Source organism: Ictalurus punctatus, chromosome 10, assembly GCF_001660625.3.
Source record: "Ictalurus punctatus breed USDA103 chromosome 10, Coco_2.0, whole genome shotgun sequence".
Taxonomy (NCBI): Eukaryota; Metazoa; Chordata; class Actinopteri; order Siluriformes; family Ictaluridae; genus Ictalurus; species Ictalurus punctatus.
The window spans coordinates 1,571,229-1,592,500 of NC_030425.2; the positions used below are offsets into that span (position 1 = coordinate 1,571,229).

A 21,272-nucleotide genomic window follows, 5' to 3' on the forward strand; every position below is an offset into this window, starting at 1 on the left:
TCTGACACACTCGTGCTGACTTCACCTTTACAACATCAGAAGGATTTGTCTATTTCTATCCATACAGGCCACTCAGGTGCTGGTTCAATCTCTTGTGATTTCGGGACTCGACCACTGCAATTCACTCCTGGCGGGTCTGCCTCTGAGCACCATTCGACCTCTGCAACTGATCCAGAATGCAGCTGCTCAACTTGTTTTCAACCTTCCTAAGCTCCCCTCAAATGGCTTCCTGTAGCTTCCCGCATTACATTTTAAACTCCGATGCTTGCCTACAACGCCAAAAATGGACCAGCACCCACTTACCTCAAATCACACGCTCCCGCTGAACCCCTAGCACTGCTAGATTGGTGCCACCATCTCTCAGGGTACAAGGAAGTCATGTGTCAAGACTCTTCTCTGTTCTGGCACCTCAGTGGTGGAATGAACTTCCCCTAGATGTCTGAACAGCTGACTCACTAGCGGTCTTCAAACCACGTCTAAAGACCTACCTCTTCCTAAAGCCTAAAGTACTTAAAATTAAGACATTTTTTCATTAAAAAAAAGATTAAATAAATAATTGTTGTGGTGTCTGTTTGTATTTCTTATTATATTACCTCCCAACAGAGTTTTAAGACAACCTGTATGGGGATGCATTTATTGATAGAGACTTCAAAGCACTTCTGTTTAGTCGCTCTGGATAATGGCGTCTGCCAAATGCCGTAAATGTAAATGTTCCAGCATCCTCCAGAAAAACAATATTAATTTCTAATTTGTCTCACTTAAGGTTTTATTTATTTTTAGCAAAATGCCATGGAAATAGTCATATTTAAGTTAAGATCAAATCTGTTAAGAAGCCAAATGCAGTAGTAAACGCAGTGAGTCTATCCAAAACCTCACTAGCTAAGTGTTCTTTTCTCAAGCAATGAACATCAATTTAATTGATGCATACAGTAATTACATTCCGCAGTGAAACGGACATAAGCCTAATCTATTCAGATTGTAATCAGATGCCAAATATCAATATGTCTGATGTTCCTGCACTGTATCATTGTCAAAACAGAAGAGTGCATACATATTCTGTACAGACGGCAGTGCGCATTAATTAAAAAAAAAAAGAAGAAATGTAGTCAGAACAGAACTCACTGAATTAATCAGCCATAATGACAACAATAATCAGTTGAGTGACGAAACCATGATGAGAAATGCCACGACTTTTTAAAAATTTTTTTAGCTCAGGTGATGAACTCAGTGTAACCATAAATTCCTTAAACTTTGGTAGTAATGTTGTTTTTCCATTAATATTTAATGAATGGGGTGGGGTGGGGTGTCGAGTGCAATTGGAAAGGTATCCTGTGATGAATATAACTTCTACAGGTGGGGAAAATATCAATCCGTTTAAAATGTATTTTATTTGACAAAGATTTTGCTTGTATTTTAAACATTTTAAACTATAAAAATAAATAAATAAAAAAAGCAGATGAGACATTTGCATGAAAAACAATTTATCAGCACATCAAATGCTGCAGTTATTGTTTATCATTGTACAAATTGCTATGTACGATGAGGTTTAGCATCAGCAGTGCTGATCGGTGAAGTATGAATCTAACATCAGCTCTTTCGAGTGCAGCAGCTGAATTTTAAACAGATGGAGAAAAATGGCCTCAAGACAATTGGACATTCATATATTATATTATAATATAATGTTTCAGAAGTGCTCTAAAGGAGAAAACCCATTCACTCAGTCATGAATGAAAAAACAGTGTCATATTAGACGAATGGAAAGAGACGCACACATCTAAACTCTACAATGTTTTATTACAGAGTTTTTTTTTTTACAGACTAAAACAATTCTGCATCAGTTCTATGTGCAAAGCTGTTTCGACCCATTGATAAAAACCATCAGCGCTTCCGAGTTTCACTGCACACAGTACGTCTGCTTCCAATCGGAAATGTTTAGCGTAACAATTAACGCTCGTGGGTCCTTCTTGTTTTTACAGACCGTTATTCGCCCTGGCAGTTCGTCACCTGGGTAGAGAGAAAGAGGAAGTCTAGAATTATGCAAACACCAGCTGAAACCTTCAATCCGTATGCTGAATTTCCTCTGTATGTAGATCTGCAGATCGTGAGTTCTGTATTTACATATTTACATGATCGAGTCATGGATCGAAACTGATTTTATCACCTATCAAATACCAATATAAAAGAGTTCTTTTACAGGTTTAAAGTAACTCGTGTGTATATATACCGTGTATATATATATATAAGATGAAAAACATACAGGGTATATAGTATATAACGTAACATAAGCTGCTGATATAATTCTATTTGACCAGCTTTCTGTTGAAGTTCAACGTCTAAAAGATTTCAAAAAAAGTTTATAATCATACATCATTATAATTTACATGGAAATTTCCCAGGAGAGACGACTATAAAAGAGGGAGAAGGAGGAAAGAAGAACGGAACCGAGCTCTACTATAATAACTATAACTACAGTATTATGTAATAGACTTTGTATACGCAGACGTTACCCCTGAATGTTCATGTAATTAAATGCATCCATTAGTACAGAAAAAGTATATAGTACAACACAAATCTAAAATAAAACAATTTGATCATAAACACCACAATATTACATACAAAACAGCAACGCAGCAACCTTCAAACAAGCAACTCATGAAGCCAGAAGAACGTTAAAAAATGATTTCTGGCTCATGAACACTGACGTGCCTGTCGGATCCAGATGGAGGAGGAGGAGCCGCTTCACAAATCACAGAGAGAGAGAGAGAGAGAGAGAGAGAGAGAGAGAGAGAGAGAGAGAGAATACAATGGCGATGATGAAAACAGATAATCACTTTGATTAAGTTCATGTTTCACCGCTGGGGGTAAATGAATGTTTACTCATTTAGCAAACAAGCAAAAAAAAAAACATCCCCAAAAAAACCTCTCTTTTTATCACTGCTGTTAAGAAGCATTGAGGACAGAGCATTACTGTTACAGTAGAGAGACAGAGAGAGAGAGAGAGAGAGAGAGAGAGAGAAAGATAAAGATAGAGAGAAATAGAAGGAGAGAGAGAGGAGAGAGACAGTGAGAGAGGCGAGAGAGTTAGAGAGAGGAGAGAGAGATCGAGAGAGAGGAAAAAGAGAGATAGAGAGCGAGATAGAGAGAGGAGAGACAGAAAGAGCAAAGAAAGAAAGAGGAAAAAGAGAGAGAGAGGAAAGAGAGAGGAAAAAGGTTGAGAGAGAGAAAGAGGAAAAAGAGAGAGGGGAAAAAGAGAGAGAGGAAAGAGAGAGAGATAGGGAGAGGAGGGAGAGGGAGATAAAGAGAGATAGAGAAGAGTGAGATAAAGAGAGAGAGATAGAGAGAGAGGAGAGAGAGACAGACAGAGGGATAGAAAGAGCGCAAGAAAGAGAGAGAGATGGAAGCACAGTGATGATTTAAACTAAATGTCTGTTCTGTATCTGTTCAGAAGTGTTTGGTGTTGAAGCCGCAGTCTACTGCAGTGTAATCACTCTATTATTTGGCTTTAGGAAACGGCCAGAATGTTCGCTCAAAGTGGCATGTTGAAGGATTCCTCTTAACCCTTTTTAAGAAGAAAAAGCCCTCTGCCTTCTACCTTAAAATGGCATTTACGATCTGACAGCAGGTTTAATCCATCTCATTATTTTGATCATGATCTTATCGTGCTAATTGAATAACTAATTCTGATACATTTCCTTTTCGGGACACATGATCGTATCGAGACACAATTTCATACTTAATTTGAATTCAAAACCATTTCTGAATTTGTTCAAAGTAAGAGCACGTTGGTATGCAAGAGCAAGGATGATGGCGTGGAGGTGGACGTGAAGAGCACCACCATACGTTAGCAGGATGATCTTTCTCACATCATGTCCACGGAGCAGCATTTAATCCTCATAACGGTACGCTAACGAATTAGCATCTCACCGTCTCTTATTCATACTTTTTTTTAGGGCATCGTGACACCTGATATCAGGGTAATATCTCCAGAGGATGAATTTCAACAACAAGTGTTACTCACGACATATTTCCTAAAAATGAAACTTCGGGCCTTCTATATAAGCAGGCTCTCATTTAAAAAGAGCAGTTCTGGCGGATCTTAAGGCTCTCTTTGAGCTGGACATTGCCCATGCATGGAATTGAAAGGGAAGGGGGGTGGAGGTGAGGGGGGAGGGGAGGAGGAGGGGTGCAGTCGTCCGTCTTGACGTTATTTGCATTAAAACACATGAAAAACCAACCAAGAGCGACAGAGGCCATAATGAGAAACGAAGAGCTATAAAACATTCCTGTTTTTAACACACACACACACCGCACTTTTTTGTGTTGATCCGCCTTCGAATGAATATCTATGTGGGGGAGACGTGCATTAAATGCAGCCATCTGCACATCAAGAAATACACACACACACGTTATGGTTGTTGTTTTTAACAGTCTCTTGGTCACGCCAAAAAATAAGGATTCCCAAGAGAATGCTTTCCTGTGCGCTTCTCATTACGGCCCGCCCTTAATACCCCTCGTATCCCTTCGTTCATTCGTTTCGTCTCACTCGAACATCGCAAGGACCTACAAGCATCTGCATGACAAAATAATGACCTTTGCTGAGAAGTCGAGCGAGGCCTGTTGCTTTTTACGGATTGCACAGACTAGTCAATTAATACGTTCACTGTGGGGAAGTTGACAAGTTGAACAGCTCATCAGATTAAGAACACGCTGGACTGAAGAACGCAGCTCATAGTACTTTAATGGTTTGAAAACATTTCTCGATGAAGTCAACCCAGCAGTTAATTGCACAAAACGATGCTGCTCTAACCGATAAACACTTTGATATCACTTTTACATGATCTAGTGCATGGGATCTCACGACGCTAGATTAGCGTCGGATCAGTGGAGCACGGCAGCCCAAATCCGATCTGGAGCTGAACTTGGTGTTAAAACCTCCCCGGACGCTGCTGTAGAAATCCATCAGCAAGCTCGGATTTTATCATCATTAAACAATAAGGAGTTCCCGTGCGGCGCTCTCGGTTAATCGGCGATTTCAGCCGAAGCCCCAGTCCGTCCCTCGTCCACAAGAGCGCATCTGAAGACCCTTAATTAGCGTAACGTCATACACAGATTAATTAACGTAGCCTGAGAGTGCACCGAAGCTGGAAATGTAAAGTGCAGTGTGGTCCTGAATAATGCAGCAATGTCCTGAAACAGTTTTACTTTAACCGTGGACTAGTAGTTGACTAGTGTAAAAAAAAATTATTAATTAATTAATAGCCCTGCAAGATCTAAATGGAAATCTACGCTGAGCATTATGGGAAGTTCTTTCAGCCAAATGAACGTCTAGGTTACTCCAGGAGACACGAGGCCTCTCGGGAGAACTTTCCTAGTTTTAACGATCCGTGCAAATAAACTAAAGCATGACGGATGAAGGTGATTTCGCCGACAGAGCTTCGGGAGTGAGGCGTTTCCCGCCGGGGTTTTTCCCTTCAGAGGATGTTTGTCAGTGTCTGTTCAAATATATTAAAATAACAACAACATCGCCTCCTTTCTCATTAGCGCTCTGAAATGTACTTCTGGAACAGGAGTCGTTCTTCATGAACAGTAGAATAATAGGAGGTGTGTACTCAATCGATATTAGGTTATTTCCTTTGTCACACAGGTTGTGACGGGACATCGTTTTGCATTATTATCGGATCCTACTGAAGTTCTACGCGGAGAACTCGGATATTATTTTCCATGATTGATTGATTCCATGATCGTTACAATGCAATGCAATTTTGAGGTTTCCTGCTGAATCTGCACTTGTGATCGTTTTTAATTCAACTGAAACTGTTGTGCAAGTCTTTCCACATGTGCTTACATGGCCTGTAACAGGCTATAGACTAAAATACTGTTTTACCATACTGAGGTGTACACTATAATTTATCATTATTATAATACTATAATTTGGCTCTGTAAGATATGAGACGCCTTTGGGTCGACTTTGAGAAAGGTGCCATTCTTGGGAAATGTACTCCTCATGGGATTCATTGTGCGAGAGCTGGTGCTGTTAAAATCCCATCAGAGTGTAAACAGTGTAAGATAGGAGACAAGGGGACACTACAGTTACTGGACTGAATTAACCATGGAGTTTGCGATTGAGCACACGAATAAGTACGTTCTTTCTCAACCTTGACTTTCAGCAATCTTGTTCTACCGCTCGTTGACTGTGTGTTTCACAGTTAGTCACGGTGTGAGCGGTTTTACAGAAACGTACAGTGAGGTAAAAAAGTATTTGATTCCCTGCTGATTTTGTACGTTTGCCCACTGACAAAGAAATGATCAGTCTATAACTTTAATGGTAGATTTATTTGAACAGTGAGAGACAGAATAACAACAAAAAAATCCAGAAAAACGCATGTCAGAAATGTTATAAATTGATTTGCATTTTAATGAGGGAAATAAGTATTTGACCCCCTCTCAATCAGAAAGATTTCTGGCTCCCAGGTGTCTTTTATACAGGTAACGAGCTGAGATTAGGAGCACACTCTTAAAGGGAGTGCTCCTAATATCAGTTTGTTACCTGTATAAAAGACACCTGTCCACAGAAGCAATCAATCAATCAGATTCCAAACTCTCCACCATGGCCAAGACCAAAGAGCTCTCCAAGGATGTCAGGGACAAGACTGTAGACCTACACAACTCTGGAATAGGCTACAAGACCATTGCCAAGCAGCTTGGTGAGAAGGTGACAACAGTTGGTGCGATTATTCGCAAATGGAAGAAACACAGAAGAACTGTCAATCTCCCTCGGCCTGGGGCTCCATGCAAGATCTCACCTCGTGGAGTTGCAATGATCATGAGAACAGTGAGGAATCAGCCCAGAACTACACGGGAGGATCTAGTCAATGATCTCAAGGCAGCTGGGACCATAGTCACCAAGAAAACAATTGGTAACACACTACGCCGTGAAGGACTGAAATCCTGCAGCGCCCGCAAGGTCCGCTGCTCAAGAAAGCACATATACATGCCCGTCTGAAGTCTGCCACTGAACATCTGAATGATTCAGAGGACAACTGGGTGAAAGTGTTGTAGTCAGATGAGACCAAAATGGAGCTCTTTGGCATCAACTCAACTCGCCGTGTTTGGAGGAGGATGAATGCTGCCTATGACCCCAAGAACACCATCCCCACCGTCAAACATGGAGGTGGAAACATTATGCTTTGGGGGTGTTTTTCTGCTAAGGGGACAGGACAACTTCACCGCATCAAAGGGACGATGGACGGGGCCATGTACCGTCAAATCTTGGGTGAGAACCTCCTTCCCTCAGCCAGGGCATTGAAAATGGGTCGTGGATGGATATTCCAGCATGACAATGACCCAAAACACACGGCCAAGGCAACAAAGGAGTGGCTCAAGAAGAAGCACATTAAGGTCGTGGAGTGGCCTAGGCAGTCTCCAGACCTAAATCCCAATCCCATAGAAAATCTGTGGAGGGAGCTGAAGGTTCGAGTTGCCAAACGTCAGCCTCGAAACCTTAATGACTTGGAGAAGATCTGCAAAGAGGAGTGGGACAAAATCGCTCCTGAGATGTGTGCAAACCTGGTGGCCAACTACAAGAAACGTCTGACCTCTGTGATTGCCAACAAGGGTTTTTAAACCAAGTACTAGGTCATGTTTTGCAGAGGGGTCAAATACTTATTTCCCTCATTAAAATGCAAATCAATTTATAACATTTTTGATGTGCGTTTTTCTGGATTTTCTTGTTGTTATTCTGTCTCTCACTGTTCAAATAAATCTACCATTAAAATTATAGAATGATCATTTCTTTTTCAGTGGGCAAACGTACAAAATCAGCAGGGGATCAAATACTTTTTTCTCTCACTGTAGTTACAGAAAATATCTTGCTCTTTGGGTGGGAGAGGCATACTCTCTCCCTGGTCAATCACAGTGAAATACACTAGCCAATCATGGCCCTCTGCGTTGCAGCACAAGCAGCAAGGCTCGTCATCTGGATTCGTACAGCTCAAGCGACTCTATTCTTCAGCGTAAAGACGTTCTAGGAATCGTGATCCGAAACCAAGTATTGGCCGAGTTTAAAATCACAGAACCATAACGTTTAGACGCCCTTATCACATAAAGTAAGCTTTAGGTAAGTTATTTTGCCATGTCTATTTACATATCGTGTGACATGGGCACCATTTGTGGTCTAATATAAAGTAGTACCTGACATCAGGGGCGTCGATGTTGATGTTACCTTCGCAAACACCACGTCTGGCCTTTCTTGTTACTAAATTTGCATGCCTCAAATACCCTTAAAATATATTTCAGGAAGGAAGCTATCGAAGAACAACTCATTCAGACATTAGACCCTGATTAGATTGATTCCAATTACAAAATCTTAATCAGTTCATCTGCTGGTTACACTGATAATTCCATATCAATCCCACTAACATTCAACCACTCGTTCTGACTGGGCCTGCTTGATAACCAAAAAGTTCTCTTGAAGCCTAAAAACGCGTGACTCGTGCTGTGTAAATATACATGTAGCGATCCACAAATAGATGCAGTTGGTTCTACAAATAAATGATTGGACAGCACAAGTATTTGTGAATGAATTTTATTCATGAAATTCAAATTTTAGGACTCACTTCCTATTCTATTATACTATTGTATACATCAGTCACCTTGCTAGAAAATCTTAAGTGACGGGAAGATAAGGCATTCATGATACTTGGCGGCTTTATCTATCGTACTGGGAGTATGCGGCGACATCCGAGCACAACACGTAACCCCTTTTATCCAGCGCCGTTATCAGCGGAGTCAAAACAAATATGGCCGACCCAACGGAATTTTTTTTATCTCGGGCCGAATGTCGTTCATAATCTCGGAGCGGCGCTTCATCCATCTACACATCAAATGACATCTTCCCGATTCCTATTATGATAAGACAGACTCATCATCAGTCAGGAGAGTTGGCTGAAGGGAACACGCGCACACACAACCGTCTGGGTGCATACGCTTCACCTTAACCGCAACAATTCCTCTCGAAGTCCGCCGCTATGAAATAGATAGTAGTATACGAAGCTCAAAGTACAATAAAAACACCTTTATGAGCAAGACTTAGTTAATTAAACAAAGCAAATTGAATCGAGATTCAACAGAGACACTGAAGCTAACAATGAAGGAGATGTAAAGCTTCACAGCAGAGATGGGAGAATCTATCCACAGGGCCGCTTTAAGCCATACACGCCACAGAGCTGGGCTTTAAGGAAGAGTGGCCAGAAAAAAAAAGTCATAAAGGAAACACGATCTGAGTTCACCAAATAGCATGTTGTAGTTTCCAAAACACACGGAAGAAGGTTCTCTAGTCTGATGATCTAGTCAAAATGGAACTTTTTGGCCATTATGGGAAGCACCATGTGTGACACAAACCCAACACCCCGAGAACACTGTTCCCAGAGTGAAGCATGGTGGTGGCAGCATCACGCTGTGGGGATGTATTTCATCGGCAGGGATTGGAAAAGTGGTCAGGATTGAAGGAAAGATGGATGGCACTAATACGGCACAATTTTTTGAGGAAAACCTGTTTCAGTCTGCCAGAGGTTTGACGGTGGTCCACCTTCCAGCAGGACAATGACCCTAAGCATATTGCTAAAGTAACACTCGGGTGGTGAACAGGCGAAAATCTCAGTGGCGAGATGTGCCAAGACAATAGGGACGCATCATTTTCAGAAATATCAACGAAATCACCAATTTCCCCATCCGTCCTCTGAATACAGTCACTGCTGGTACTGTGCTCCGCTGTCGTTTTCCTGCACCGCCATTAAAGTGCATTGGGGAGAAAAAGCCAAATGATGTCCAGTCAGCCCGTTCTCATTCAACTGAGAAACATGAGGAATTTAAACCTACACTAGCTGCAAAAAGCAACACCGGTGTGGCTGCCAAAGCTCAGGAACCTTGCTGACTGTATAAATGCCTAAGTTTGCTTTTACAGGCTCACGGTGACTTTGCTCACAGCTGATTGGTTCAAGTTGGGTTTGAGTTCGCTTACCCACAAAATAACCTGCCCCAGAGCAGGTTAGCCGTGAAGCACAAGTTACTATGGCGATGACCACTGGTAAAAGCTGGACCACTTTCATGGTACCTAAAAACCCAGGGTTGGCGCAGACTACAGTAAACTGAAACTTACCTGGCTAGCCACCTAAACCAACTTCAGGTTGGCACCTATATCACCAATGTGAAAAAGTAATTGCCCCCCAGCCAAACCTGTTCCTTTCAATTAAATGATCTGATGGTTTAAAACCTGGATTTTGTTTGTGTTTTACTTGGTTTGTCTTCGTTTTGTTTGAAGATCTTAAACCATTAAGTGTGACAAATAAGCACAAAAAAAGAAAAGGAAAAAAAAGGGGAGAGAGAACAAATCAGGAAGGGGCACCAAAAAAAAAGTTGTATAGAAAAGAAATCATTATGATTCTGTTTCACGAACCTGATTGGACAGGAATAGGATTCTCCAGAAAGAAAACTGTCTGCTTCCAGTGAGTCTTAGTGCAGTGAGGAGATGTAGAGAACATCACCTGGATAAAGAGATGATACTGGATTAAAGCCAATTCAGATTAAAACTGATTCTGGTCAAAAGATTTCTGATACTAATAATGAATTCTCAAATCCAAAAGTGAGGATTAATGAATTTTCTGACAGCAGCACCAACAGCGATTCGGACTGTGATAATGGGTTTATATTAAAGCACTCTTTCTAGTACGTCATCAATTCTATTACATGCATTTGTACAGCGGAAAAAAAAACCCCCGACTGTGCTGTTATTTAACCAAAGTGTATAAACGTGATGTGTCTTTCATTTATAAAAACAGTAGCCTGTTGGCAAACCACTGTGGTATGAGCAGAATAAAACCCTTCAGGCCATGCTGTGATACGACAATAATCCACTTCAGGGTGACTCTGTTATTCCTTATACATGAAACTCAAAACTAATTCTGAATCCTACAGAACTTATTCCGGTCAAAATGCCTCTGCACCACAGTATTCATCATTAGAATGAAAATTACATTCACTAACTAATATGAAAGTGAGTCGTGTATGCTGAAAAATAGAAAAATGCTGTGAACGCACTGTGCCTCAAAATCGGTTTGGCTGATGGAGGACGGCGAATGCTGAGTGCGTATAAAAAAAAATACTAATAAAAATAAAAACACCTCGGTGTGACAGGCGAAGTGTGAGAGTGTAATTGTAATTGGTTTGCTGTTAAAGCAAACTCACCTTGTTCGTGCAGTCTCGGTCAAAAAAAATATCAAAATAGCCCACGACAGCCTGGAGAGAGAGAGAGAGAGAGAGAGAGAGAGAGAGAGAGAGAGAGTAAAAAATAGCGAGAAGGGGGGGAGCAAAACAGAGAGAGAGAGAGGGGGGAAAAGCAAAAGAGAGAGAGAGGGGGAAAAAGCAAGAGAGAGAGGGGGGAAAAAGCAAAACAGAGAGAGAGAGATCAAGAAAGATCAAGAGAGAGCGAGAGAGATTGAGAGCGAGCGAGAGATCGAGAGAGATTGAGACGAGAAAAAAGCAGAGAGAGAGAGATAGGAAAGCCAAACAGAGAAAGAAACAGAGAGAGAGAGACAGAGAGAAGGGGGGGGCATTAATGTAAACATAAAACATATTTTTTCAGTTGCATTCAAACGTATTCAGAATGTGATAATCGTTGAGTTACTTTAATGCCGCTGTAAGTTCAGTTCACACGTCCTTCTGAAAGAACCGAGCTGATTTTGGTCACATCTTATTTACACAGCACTGAAACATGAGACATTTTACGCTAAAGTATTGTCTTTAAAAATGCCTTAACTTTACTGAGGGTCAAAACTTTTTCCTTTTCACATTCTTTCTTTCTATATGTATATATAAATACACACAAACACATGTGTGTGTGTGATTAAACCTGTTCATCTCGTCACCTTTTCTTCTCTTCCTGCTCGGTCTCTCATCGATTGTGTTCTTTGTGTGTGGTGTTGTCAGCTGTGTCAGGATTAAAAGCTATTAGTTCTGCCTCACTGCCACGCTCTCTCTCTCTCTCTCTCTCTCTCTCTGTGTGTGTGTGTGTGTGTGTGTGTGTGTGTGTGTGTGAGATTAATAGTCACTCTCAATGTGTGCTTTCATTCTGCAGCTACAGAATATAAACATACATTAATATATGTGTACCTATGGTTTTGTATGTGTGTATAAGTATAATTAATATAGATAAATAGCTGCATGTGTGAATCTAACAATACACACACACACACAAAAAAAACATGTAAGCAGCAACACATGACCAAGAAAATGGAAATAATAATTTTAATAATTTTCATATATTTGTGTGTGCACACTACCCTTTTTTTATTTTTAAAAACAGTTGTATCCATTTCCGCTTCCACATGTGATTTTCATGTGTGCACTGCACACTCGCATTTCCATGATGGAACCGTGACCTGCTTTGGCTCAGGCTCACGGAAGTCTTTGCTGAAGGCGGTACGTTTCATCACACACTCACACACACACGCGTGATCTTTCAGTCCTTGTAATTGCAACACTCTGAGAAAATGAATTCCCAGTTTGGAACAATGCTAACAACATGATCCGTTTCAGCTAAACTCTCCCAGGAGGCCTACTGCACACACACACACACACAAACAATCTCACACACAATCACACTCACGCAATCACACAATCACACACACACACAATAACACAATCACACTCACGCAATCACACAATGCAATCACACACATGCAATCCCACGCAATCACACACACATGAAATCCCACGCAATCACACACACATGAAATCCCACGCAATCACACACACATGCAATCCCATGCAATCCCACGCAATCTCACACACGCGCAATCCCACACACATGCAATCCCACACACATGCAATCCCACGCAATCACACACACAATCAAACACACACGCAATCGCAATCACAGACACGCAATCACACACAATCGTAATCACACACACAGGCAATCACACACACAATCGCAATAACACACACAATCACACACACGCTATCAAACAATCACACACACGCAAAATCAATCACGCACACGCATGCACACGTACAATCACGCACACACACAAACAAATACACAAGCACACAATCACACACACAATCACACACACACACGTCTGGAATTATGACACTGTGAGGACATAAGAGTTTATAGGCACTCACTCATGAAGTACAGGCTAATTCACATAACTGTGTACCTTCTGACAACACACAGTCGATTATATTTACATTGTTTTTATACATTGTTTACTTCCACTAAAGCATGCCGGAAATTGTTTTCCAGAGCAAACAATGTTGAACTATTTACGTTTAGACCTAAAAGATCCTTTTAGAAAATACACGTATTTACTTCATAGGTCAGAACTAATTATTCACTTCAAAACAATACAGCATTCTAATTATTCTAGAATTAAATATAAGTTCTCTTTCAGTCGTAAGACAATAATTTACTCAGTGTATAAGCAAATACGTGTTTAAAATGATTTCACACGTCACTAAGAGTTCCCAGTCTTTTACTTATTTATTTTCTTCCCAATTATTATTATTATTATTATTATTATTATTATTATTGTTATTATTATTTCACCCAGCACAGTCACGTGCTTCTACACCTCAACAAAGGGGCACGTGCGAGTGCAGCGCGAGAGCACAGAAACGGTAAAAGCGCGCGAGAGGAGGAGGGGGGACATGTGCGTGTTATTTATTAATTTTTTTTTTAATTCTCATCAGAAGTGTCCGGCCTTCACAGGCGGCAAGGCGTCGAGGATAAGCAATGAGAGCGCGCGCTGTCGTGCCCAGCCCACGAGCAACACGACAAGTGCGGGGAAAATTAATAATTATCATCATGGCGAGCGCCGACCGGGGAGCAATTCATCATCGCGCTCTTTCCCGGCGCTATCGTGGCGGAGCAGCGCGTGCTGCAGCCAGATACAATTATGCGGCGCGAGCTGCAGAGGAGGGCGGGCTAACGGGGCTAATGCGCTTTTGATGGGCTTTATTCGCGCGTGAGAGCGGTCACGCTCGGCCACACTGCGCGCTCGCGCTCGCTCGCTCTCGCGCTCTCTCTCTCTCTCTCTCTCCATACGCTCCCTTAACACACACACTCACCGTTACGTTCCGCCGCATTGGTAGCGAACAAACAAGGTTTAATTCGTGAGGAAGAACCGTGAGCCCTTACACGCGCTGGCACGAGCGCACACATTCGCGCGCCAAATGATAAAGACAATGCAGATACAATGAGTGGTTTTACAGCACAGAGAACCCAAACCCGTCTCTCTCTCTCTCTCTCTCTATTTCTCTCTCTCACACACACATTCTCCTTACACCTTTTATATCACAGTTCTCTTTGTCTCTCTCTCTCTGGCGCGTTATCTCGTTGTCTGTAATTGTTTTCTTCTCTTGTCTTTCTTTTTGTTTTCCTTTATATTCCCTCCACCTCCATTCATTATTTCTGTCGTTTCCTCTCTTTCTCCCAACCCTTTCCCGCTCTCAATTCCTTTTGTAACCGTTTTCTTTATTTTCCCCCCGTTTTTGTCGTTTTCTCTTTTTCTTCTGGTTTCTGACGCTCTTCTGTCATTCTCATAGTTTTTCTCATTTGTCGTTTTGACATCATCCCCACTCTTTCCTTCCCTTTTCTCCTTTTTATTTCGCTGTTTTCTCTTCTCACTCCTCCTTTCTTCGCCTTGCTTTCTCCCTCCTCGCTCTCTCTCTCCCCCTGTCTCTCTCCCTCGCCTCTCTCTCCCCCATCTTTCCATCTCTCCCCCTCTCTCCCCCATCTCGCTCTACCCCCCCCCCCTCCCTCTCTCATCCTGGTCTCTCTCTCCTGCCTTTCTCTCCCTCTCTCTCTCTACCTCCCCCTGTCTCCCTGGTCGCTCTCTCATTCTCTCTTGCCCTCCAGTCTCTCTCTCCCTCCCCCGGTCTCTCTCTCTCTCTCTACCGCCCCGTCTCTCTCTCCCTGTTTCTCTCTCTATACCTCCCCCTGTCTCTACCTCTCTCTGCCTCCCTCTCCCCCTGTGTCGCCCTCTCTCTCGCACCTGTCTCTCTCTCTCTCCCTCTGTCTCGCTCTCCCTCTCTCTACCTCCCCGTTTCAACCACTCTCTCTGCCTCACTCTCCCCCGACCGCCCCGTCTCCCTGGTCTCTCTCTCGTTCTCTCTCCCCCACCCCGTCTCTCTCTCCCACCGGTCTCTCTCTCCCTCTCTCTGTCTCTCTCCCTCTCTCTCTGCCTCCCTCTCCCCCTGTCTCGGCCTCTCTCCCTCTCTCTCTCCCACCTGTCTCTCTCTCTCTCCCCCTGTCTCACCCTCTCCCTCTGTCTCCCTGGTCTCTCTCTCGTTCTCTCTTGCCCCCCAGTCTCCCTCCCCCGGTCTCTCTCTCCCCGGCCTGTCTCTCTCTTTCTCTCACTCCCTCGCTCTCTCTACCGCCCCGTCTCTTTCTCCCTCTGTTTCTCTCTCCCTCTCTGCCTCCCTCTCCCCCTGTCTCACCCTCTGTCTCTCTCTCCCTCTCTCTATACCTCGCCCTGTCTCTCTCCCTCTCTCTGCCTCCCTCTCCCCCTGTCTCGGCCTCTCTCCCTCTCTCTCACCCTGTCCCTCTGTCTCCTTGGTCTCTCTCTCTCGTTCTCTCTTTCCCCCCAGTCTCTCTCTCTCCCTCTGTTTCTCTCTCCCACCGGTCTCTCCCTCTCTCTCTCCACCTCCCTCTCCCCCTGTCTCGCCCTCTCTCTCTCCCACCTGTCTCTCTCCCTCTCTCTCTCTCCCCCTCTCTCTGCCTCCTCTCCCCCTGTGTCCCCGGTCTCTCTCTCGTCCCCCCCCCCCCCCACACTCCCGTCTCTCCCCCTCTCTCTGCCCCCCCCCCCCGGTCTCTCTCTTGTTCTCTTTCCCCCGGTCTCTATCTCCCTCTCCCCCATCTCTCGGTCTCTCTCTCTCTCCCCATCTCTCTCTCCCTCTGTTTCTCTCTCCCACCGGTCTCTCCCTCTCTCTCTCCACCTCCCTCTCCCCCTGTCTCGCCCTCTCTCTCTCCCACCTGTCTCTCTCCCTCTCTCTCTCTCCCCCTCTCTCTGCCTCCTCTCCCCCTGTGTCCCCGGTCTCTCTCTCTGCCCCCCCCCCCCGGTCTCTCTCTTGTTCTCTTTCCCCCGGTCTCTATCTCCCTCTCCCCCATCTCTCGGTCTCTCTCTCTCTCCCCATCTCTCTCTTTTTCTCTCCACCTGTCTCTCTCTCTAACTCCCCGTCCCACCCTCTCCCTGTCTCACCCCCCCCCGGTCTCTCTCTCTCTCTCTCTCCCCCGTCTCTCCCCCTCTCTCTGCCTCCCTCCCCCTGTCTCTCTCTCGTTCTATCTCTCCCGGTCTCTCTCTCTCCCCGTCTCTCTCTTTTTCTCTCCCCCTGTCTCTCTCTCTAACCCCCAGTCTCACCCTCTCCCTGTCTCTCTCCCCCTGTCTCGCCCTCTCCCTCCCACCTGTCTCTCGCTCTCCCTCCCCCTATCTATCTCCCTCTCTCTGCCTCCCTCTCCCCCTGTCTCCCCGGTCTCGCTCTCATTCTCTCTCCCACGGTCTCTCTCTCTCCCCCCAGTCTCTTTCTCCATCCCCCTGTCTCTCTCCCTCTCTCTCCCCTAGTGTCTCTCTCTCTCCCATTAATGGAAATGCAGTGTTTATTATTATGATCTATTTAAATGGTCCCACAAGAGTGGTATCTCTCACACTGTGTGTGTGTGAGTGTGTGTGTGTGGAGGGCACTGCTTCCCGCTGACCAACACTCCAGAGCCCGGCGAGCGTTATTTGTCTTCGGTCGGCACGAGCACTGCTGTGCTGTTCATTTAATGCAAGGTTAGGCAGGCTGATGTGATGAATGGAGTGTCGGCGGTGGAATAAAAGCACGCGCTCAATCATCAGGCGAGGGTTTTTTTTTCTTTTTTTTTTTTTAAACGCTACGAGGTCGTTTTTGGTCTTGTTTGAATCTGTACCAAAATTATCCTGAATATCTATTTGCAGTGTTGAGGGGAAAAGAAAAATGCACCCTGTAGATATTTCCGTTTAAGGTGGACTGGTATAGGGGTCGGTTTCAAGTGTGTGCGCATGCGTTAAAAATTGAATAGGCTCGTGATGTGCAGTATAAACTCATGCAATTAATTTGTGCCAAAAGAATCGAGCGGAACTTTTCAAGAAATGAACAAAAATATACAAGAAGAAAAAACACTTTGAACCTAAAAACAGTTCAATCAGTGAGGAAAAACTTAACATCTCTCTCAAAACTTACAAATCTCACATATGGGCAGGGCTTAACAGGGATTTACTCTCAATGACTAGGTTTACATGGACAGCAGTAATCTAATTATTGACCTTATTCTGAATAAGACACTATTAAAACTAGTTGCTTTTAGAATACTCCTTTCATGTTCCTGTTTTACATGTTATAGAATGTAGATCGATTAACAGCACACATCACTAGATCCTGATGCCACGCCATCCGACGTTCCCTCCGGAGTTTCACATAATGATGTACAGTTCGTCTTCGTTATGGAACCGTATACAGTTTTCATTTTTAATTTTACGAAAGCATCAAGTGCAGTTAGTTATTTGTCATGCGTTAATATCGGATTATTGTTGTCTATGTAAACGTAGTGAGATCTGGATCGACAGGTCGAGTGTCCGGCTGAGGAGGAGGATGATAAGGACGAAGACGCCGCCGCCGCTCCTGAGAGCTCATGTCGAACAAATAGTCATATAAGACTACCCAAACCTCGAATATTAATTATGAACGATGAATCTGTTAACAAAGAATGCTGTTTATTTGAAGACCATGTGACTTTTTGTGGTCAGGCGACCACATACTTTCGGCACCTGTGTTTAAAACCTAGTATAATATCATGATGCTAATAAAATAAATTGAACAATGTTACAAGTTTGGTTTATTATCTGTTTTTCAGTTCAAGAGACGGACGGATTGAAACGTGTGGCAACCAACCAGCGTTCTCCTACATGTGCTGGGCACGAGGGAGAGGAGCGCCTGGTTTTTTTCTGTTAACATGGACAAAGAGAAAGACAGAATGAAATGAAATGATGTTTACAAACTCCATTTCATCTGGCATAGAACTCCGAAAGCAGGGGGAAAGAGATAATAACAGTGTATTGATTAATCTATAAGACTAGACATGTGCGTGTGTGATCGCACCGGAATGGGAACAAAAAGAAAAATTAGTTCCTCAAAATGTATTGTTGTTGTTTTTTGTCTCTTTCACACACACACACACACACAAAAGTTTAGTTTTGAAAGTAACTGTGAAGTAAAACACCTCATTCACCTGGTAGAGTGGGTAGGATTGGGGTCGTCTATCAATCAATCAGATGTCACCTGACCCATCTCCGCCAATCAAAGGCCTCATCCATCTCCTCTCCCCTAATTAATCTTCACTCTTGACAACCTTGATTACTGTATGTGTGTGTGTGTGTTACTCACGGTGCAGAATGTGTTTGCTGTTATCTTCAGGGTAAAATCAGCAGTGAACTCCAGCTCATCGAGAGTGACAGTATTACAGTCCAAAGTCTGGGGAAGACACACACACACACGCACGCACACGCACACGCACGCACATATACGCATGTACACGCACACACAGCATAGGACCCAAATATTAGATGTATTTTACCAAATATAAGCTGTCCTCCAAAATTACTGGCACCCCTTCTTTAAAAAACAAAACGAAAAAAAAAACGATTGTATGAAATAACTATTAAATACAGCAATTAAGTTTTTCCACTCTTACATTAGGAAAAACATTTTATTTTGTTCTAAAAAAAAAAAATAATAATAGCACTTAAAATCAGCAGGATAGAGAAAGGCGCCAATAATTTGTTAACTCTATCATTTTGAAATGTATGTAATGCAGGCAACTCTTTTTGAAGCACCACTTAAATTTATAATAAACGAGTAAACATTCCTGGCGTGCTGGAAAACATTCCACGCTCTTTAATAAAAATCGGGGGTGGGGGGAGAGCTAGGTGGAGGCGCTGAACGTGCGTCAGAAGTGAATGGAATTTGCCAAGATGATGAAGAGTGGGGGTTAAGTGCAATGCCAGTCAGAGGCAAGTGATGGACAGTCTTAGCGATGGAAGGGGATCTCCTGTGCACAGCCCTCAAGTCATTCCACAGGTTTTCTGTAGGATTTAGATCTGTGCTCTGACTGGGATGTTCCAAAATGTTGATCATCTTCTCAAGCCATTTCTTTGTTGACTTGGATTTGCGCTTCGGGTCAGCTGTCTAACAGAAGGCCTGATGATGTGCTCAAAATAGGAGATGTCCATGATTCCATTCTATCTTGACTAAAGCCTCAGTCCCGGCTGAAGAGAAGCAGCCCTGTATCATGATGCTGCCACCACCATGCGTCACCGTGGATACAGATGCACTTTGGGTGATAAGCCGTCTTGTTTTTGCACTAAACTACCTTGTTCTAAAAGTTCTACCATAACACATTTTGCCACATGGATTGGGGTGATGTAGGTGAGCTTGTGTGTTTTTTGTTTGCATTTATTTTCAAATATAATCGACGTACCCGGATAACAGTCGGCTCCGAGATGACCGTTTCGGCTTTCAAAACCTCGACCACGGCTTCAGGAATCACCGCCTTCTTCATGCATGGCATCTTGAAGCCGTAAACATCGTCCCAGAACGCGATATGACCCCGGTGTTTCTCTGCATCGCCCACTGCTGCTAGGCTAACGCTGCATTGGTCAGGATAAACTGAGAATGAGACAGAAGAAACAAGTTACACAAAATGGAAAATAGTTCTATATGGTATAATGCTTTATTTCATTCCACTGTCGTTTGTAGATCAGTGTGCAGCCATTTCTCAGTGTTAAAACCACAGTGCATTGTGGGTAATATACACCGTTCTTCGGCCGTCAAGAATAACGCGGTATGAGCACGCCGACGTAAAATATCCGCCATCGGGAAGTCTCGTTAGAGTGGGTTCTTCGCGGTCTAGACTTTGTGGAAGAGCCTCGAAATGGAAAAACGTTCTTGAACTCGGAATTAAGTCTAGCATTTAGGATAGACTTCTGTTTCTTCTGTGTTTTCGAAAGAGACGCTGAATGTTTCCTTCTGCGCAAACCGCTAAAAGCCAAAACAGCTTCTGGCGAGAGAAAATTAAACTGGTCATAACTGCTCTGCATACATTCATCAGTTTTAATGCGTTTTATGGTCATAAGCAAAGTGCTTGGAGCTAAACTTACTTCCTGCTGTGGAAGCTACATATGCTACATGCTAATGCTAGATTTACTAATGCCAACTAATGAAGGCTGAGGTCTCTCTCTATCTCTCTCTCTCAGCCACCTACACAAACACCAAAACAGACCCAAGGCAACAGCAAACACTCCGATTATAACCATAATCCAACCATAATGTAACTGCAGACACGGTGCAAAAAATAGGGCTTGAGTGAGCCCTATTGTTCTTTTTTTTAAATTAAATAAATACAAACTTGTCAAATGAAATGAATGCAATGTGTGGATATAGTTCTATGATATTAATGAAGTCCATAGGGGTCTAACTACATCACATCACATCACACGCACTTCAGTGACGCACAAATGCTCATCGAGTAACGGGACGTCCCACCACGAGCGACTGAGCGGGAGAAAAGATTCATTGCTTTGACACCGTTGTCCTTCTCGAGCCGGTGCTCATGGCGCGTTTATCACCTCGCACTCGGCCATGAAGAGGTGCAGAGGAAAGTGCCTTCATCATGGAGGGAGGATGAGGGGAGAGGAGGAGGAGGATGGAGGGGGGTTAAAACTATAAAGCAGAGCAGAAATAGAGAAAGGAGTGGAAAAAAACAGAAAGGGTTTTATTCTTCTTTCAATTTGTTCGTTTATTCCTCACCAACCCTCCCCTTATCTTCATCCAGTCTTCACCCTTCCACATTCATCACCTACCCTTATTTAGCCTGCTTCTACGCAGGTTGCGACGTCGACGCCATCCTACAGGCGATTTTATTTCCATCCAGACCAGCAGTGTCAGCGTTTCTCTCGCTCTCTCTTGATATATATATATATATATATATATATATATATATATATATATATATATATATAAAATATCAACTGAGCTTGAAGCGGACAGTTTTAGTTTGGATAGACGCGTCTGAGTTTACAGGCAGATGCTGTGACAAATAGTTTTATAGTTTCGTATGTGTAGTTGCCTTGGGTGCAAAACAAAACAAATATTAATAGCTTCCATCATAGTCTGATGGAGGCTTACGAAGGGGGGCGGGG

The 21,272-nt window shown here is 43.3% G+C and overlaps 1 protein-coding gene across 2 annotated transcripts in view; it reads right to left on the bottom strand.

Annotated features, from left to right (window-relative positions):
• Positions 1–1,775: 1,775 nt before the first annotated feature.
• prmt3 (protein arginine methyltransferase 3) overlaps positions 1,776–21,272 on the bottom strand; it is a 59,738-nt gene continuing 40,241 nt past the window's right edge. For both annotated transcript variants that reach the window (XM_053683187.1, XM_053683188.1), the window contains exons 12-16: positions 19,553–19,740; positions 18,460–18,546; positions 11,242–11,292; positions 10,454–10,541; positions 1,776–2,004 (exon numbers count right to left, since the gene is read on the bottom strand). In XM_053683187.1, coding sequence (XP_053539162.1) covers positions 1,895–2,004; positions 10,454–10,541; positions 11,242–11,292; positions 18,460–18,546; positions 19,553–19,740 — 524 coding nt within the window. In that variant the 3' untranslated portion in view covers positions 1,776–1,894. The remainder of the gene's footprint in view (positions 2,005–10,453; positions 10,542–11,241; positions 11,293–18,459; positions 18,547–19,552; positions 19,741–21,272) is intronic.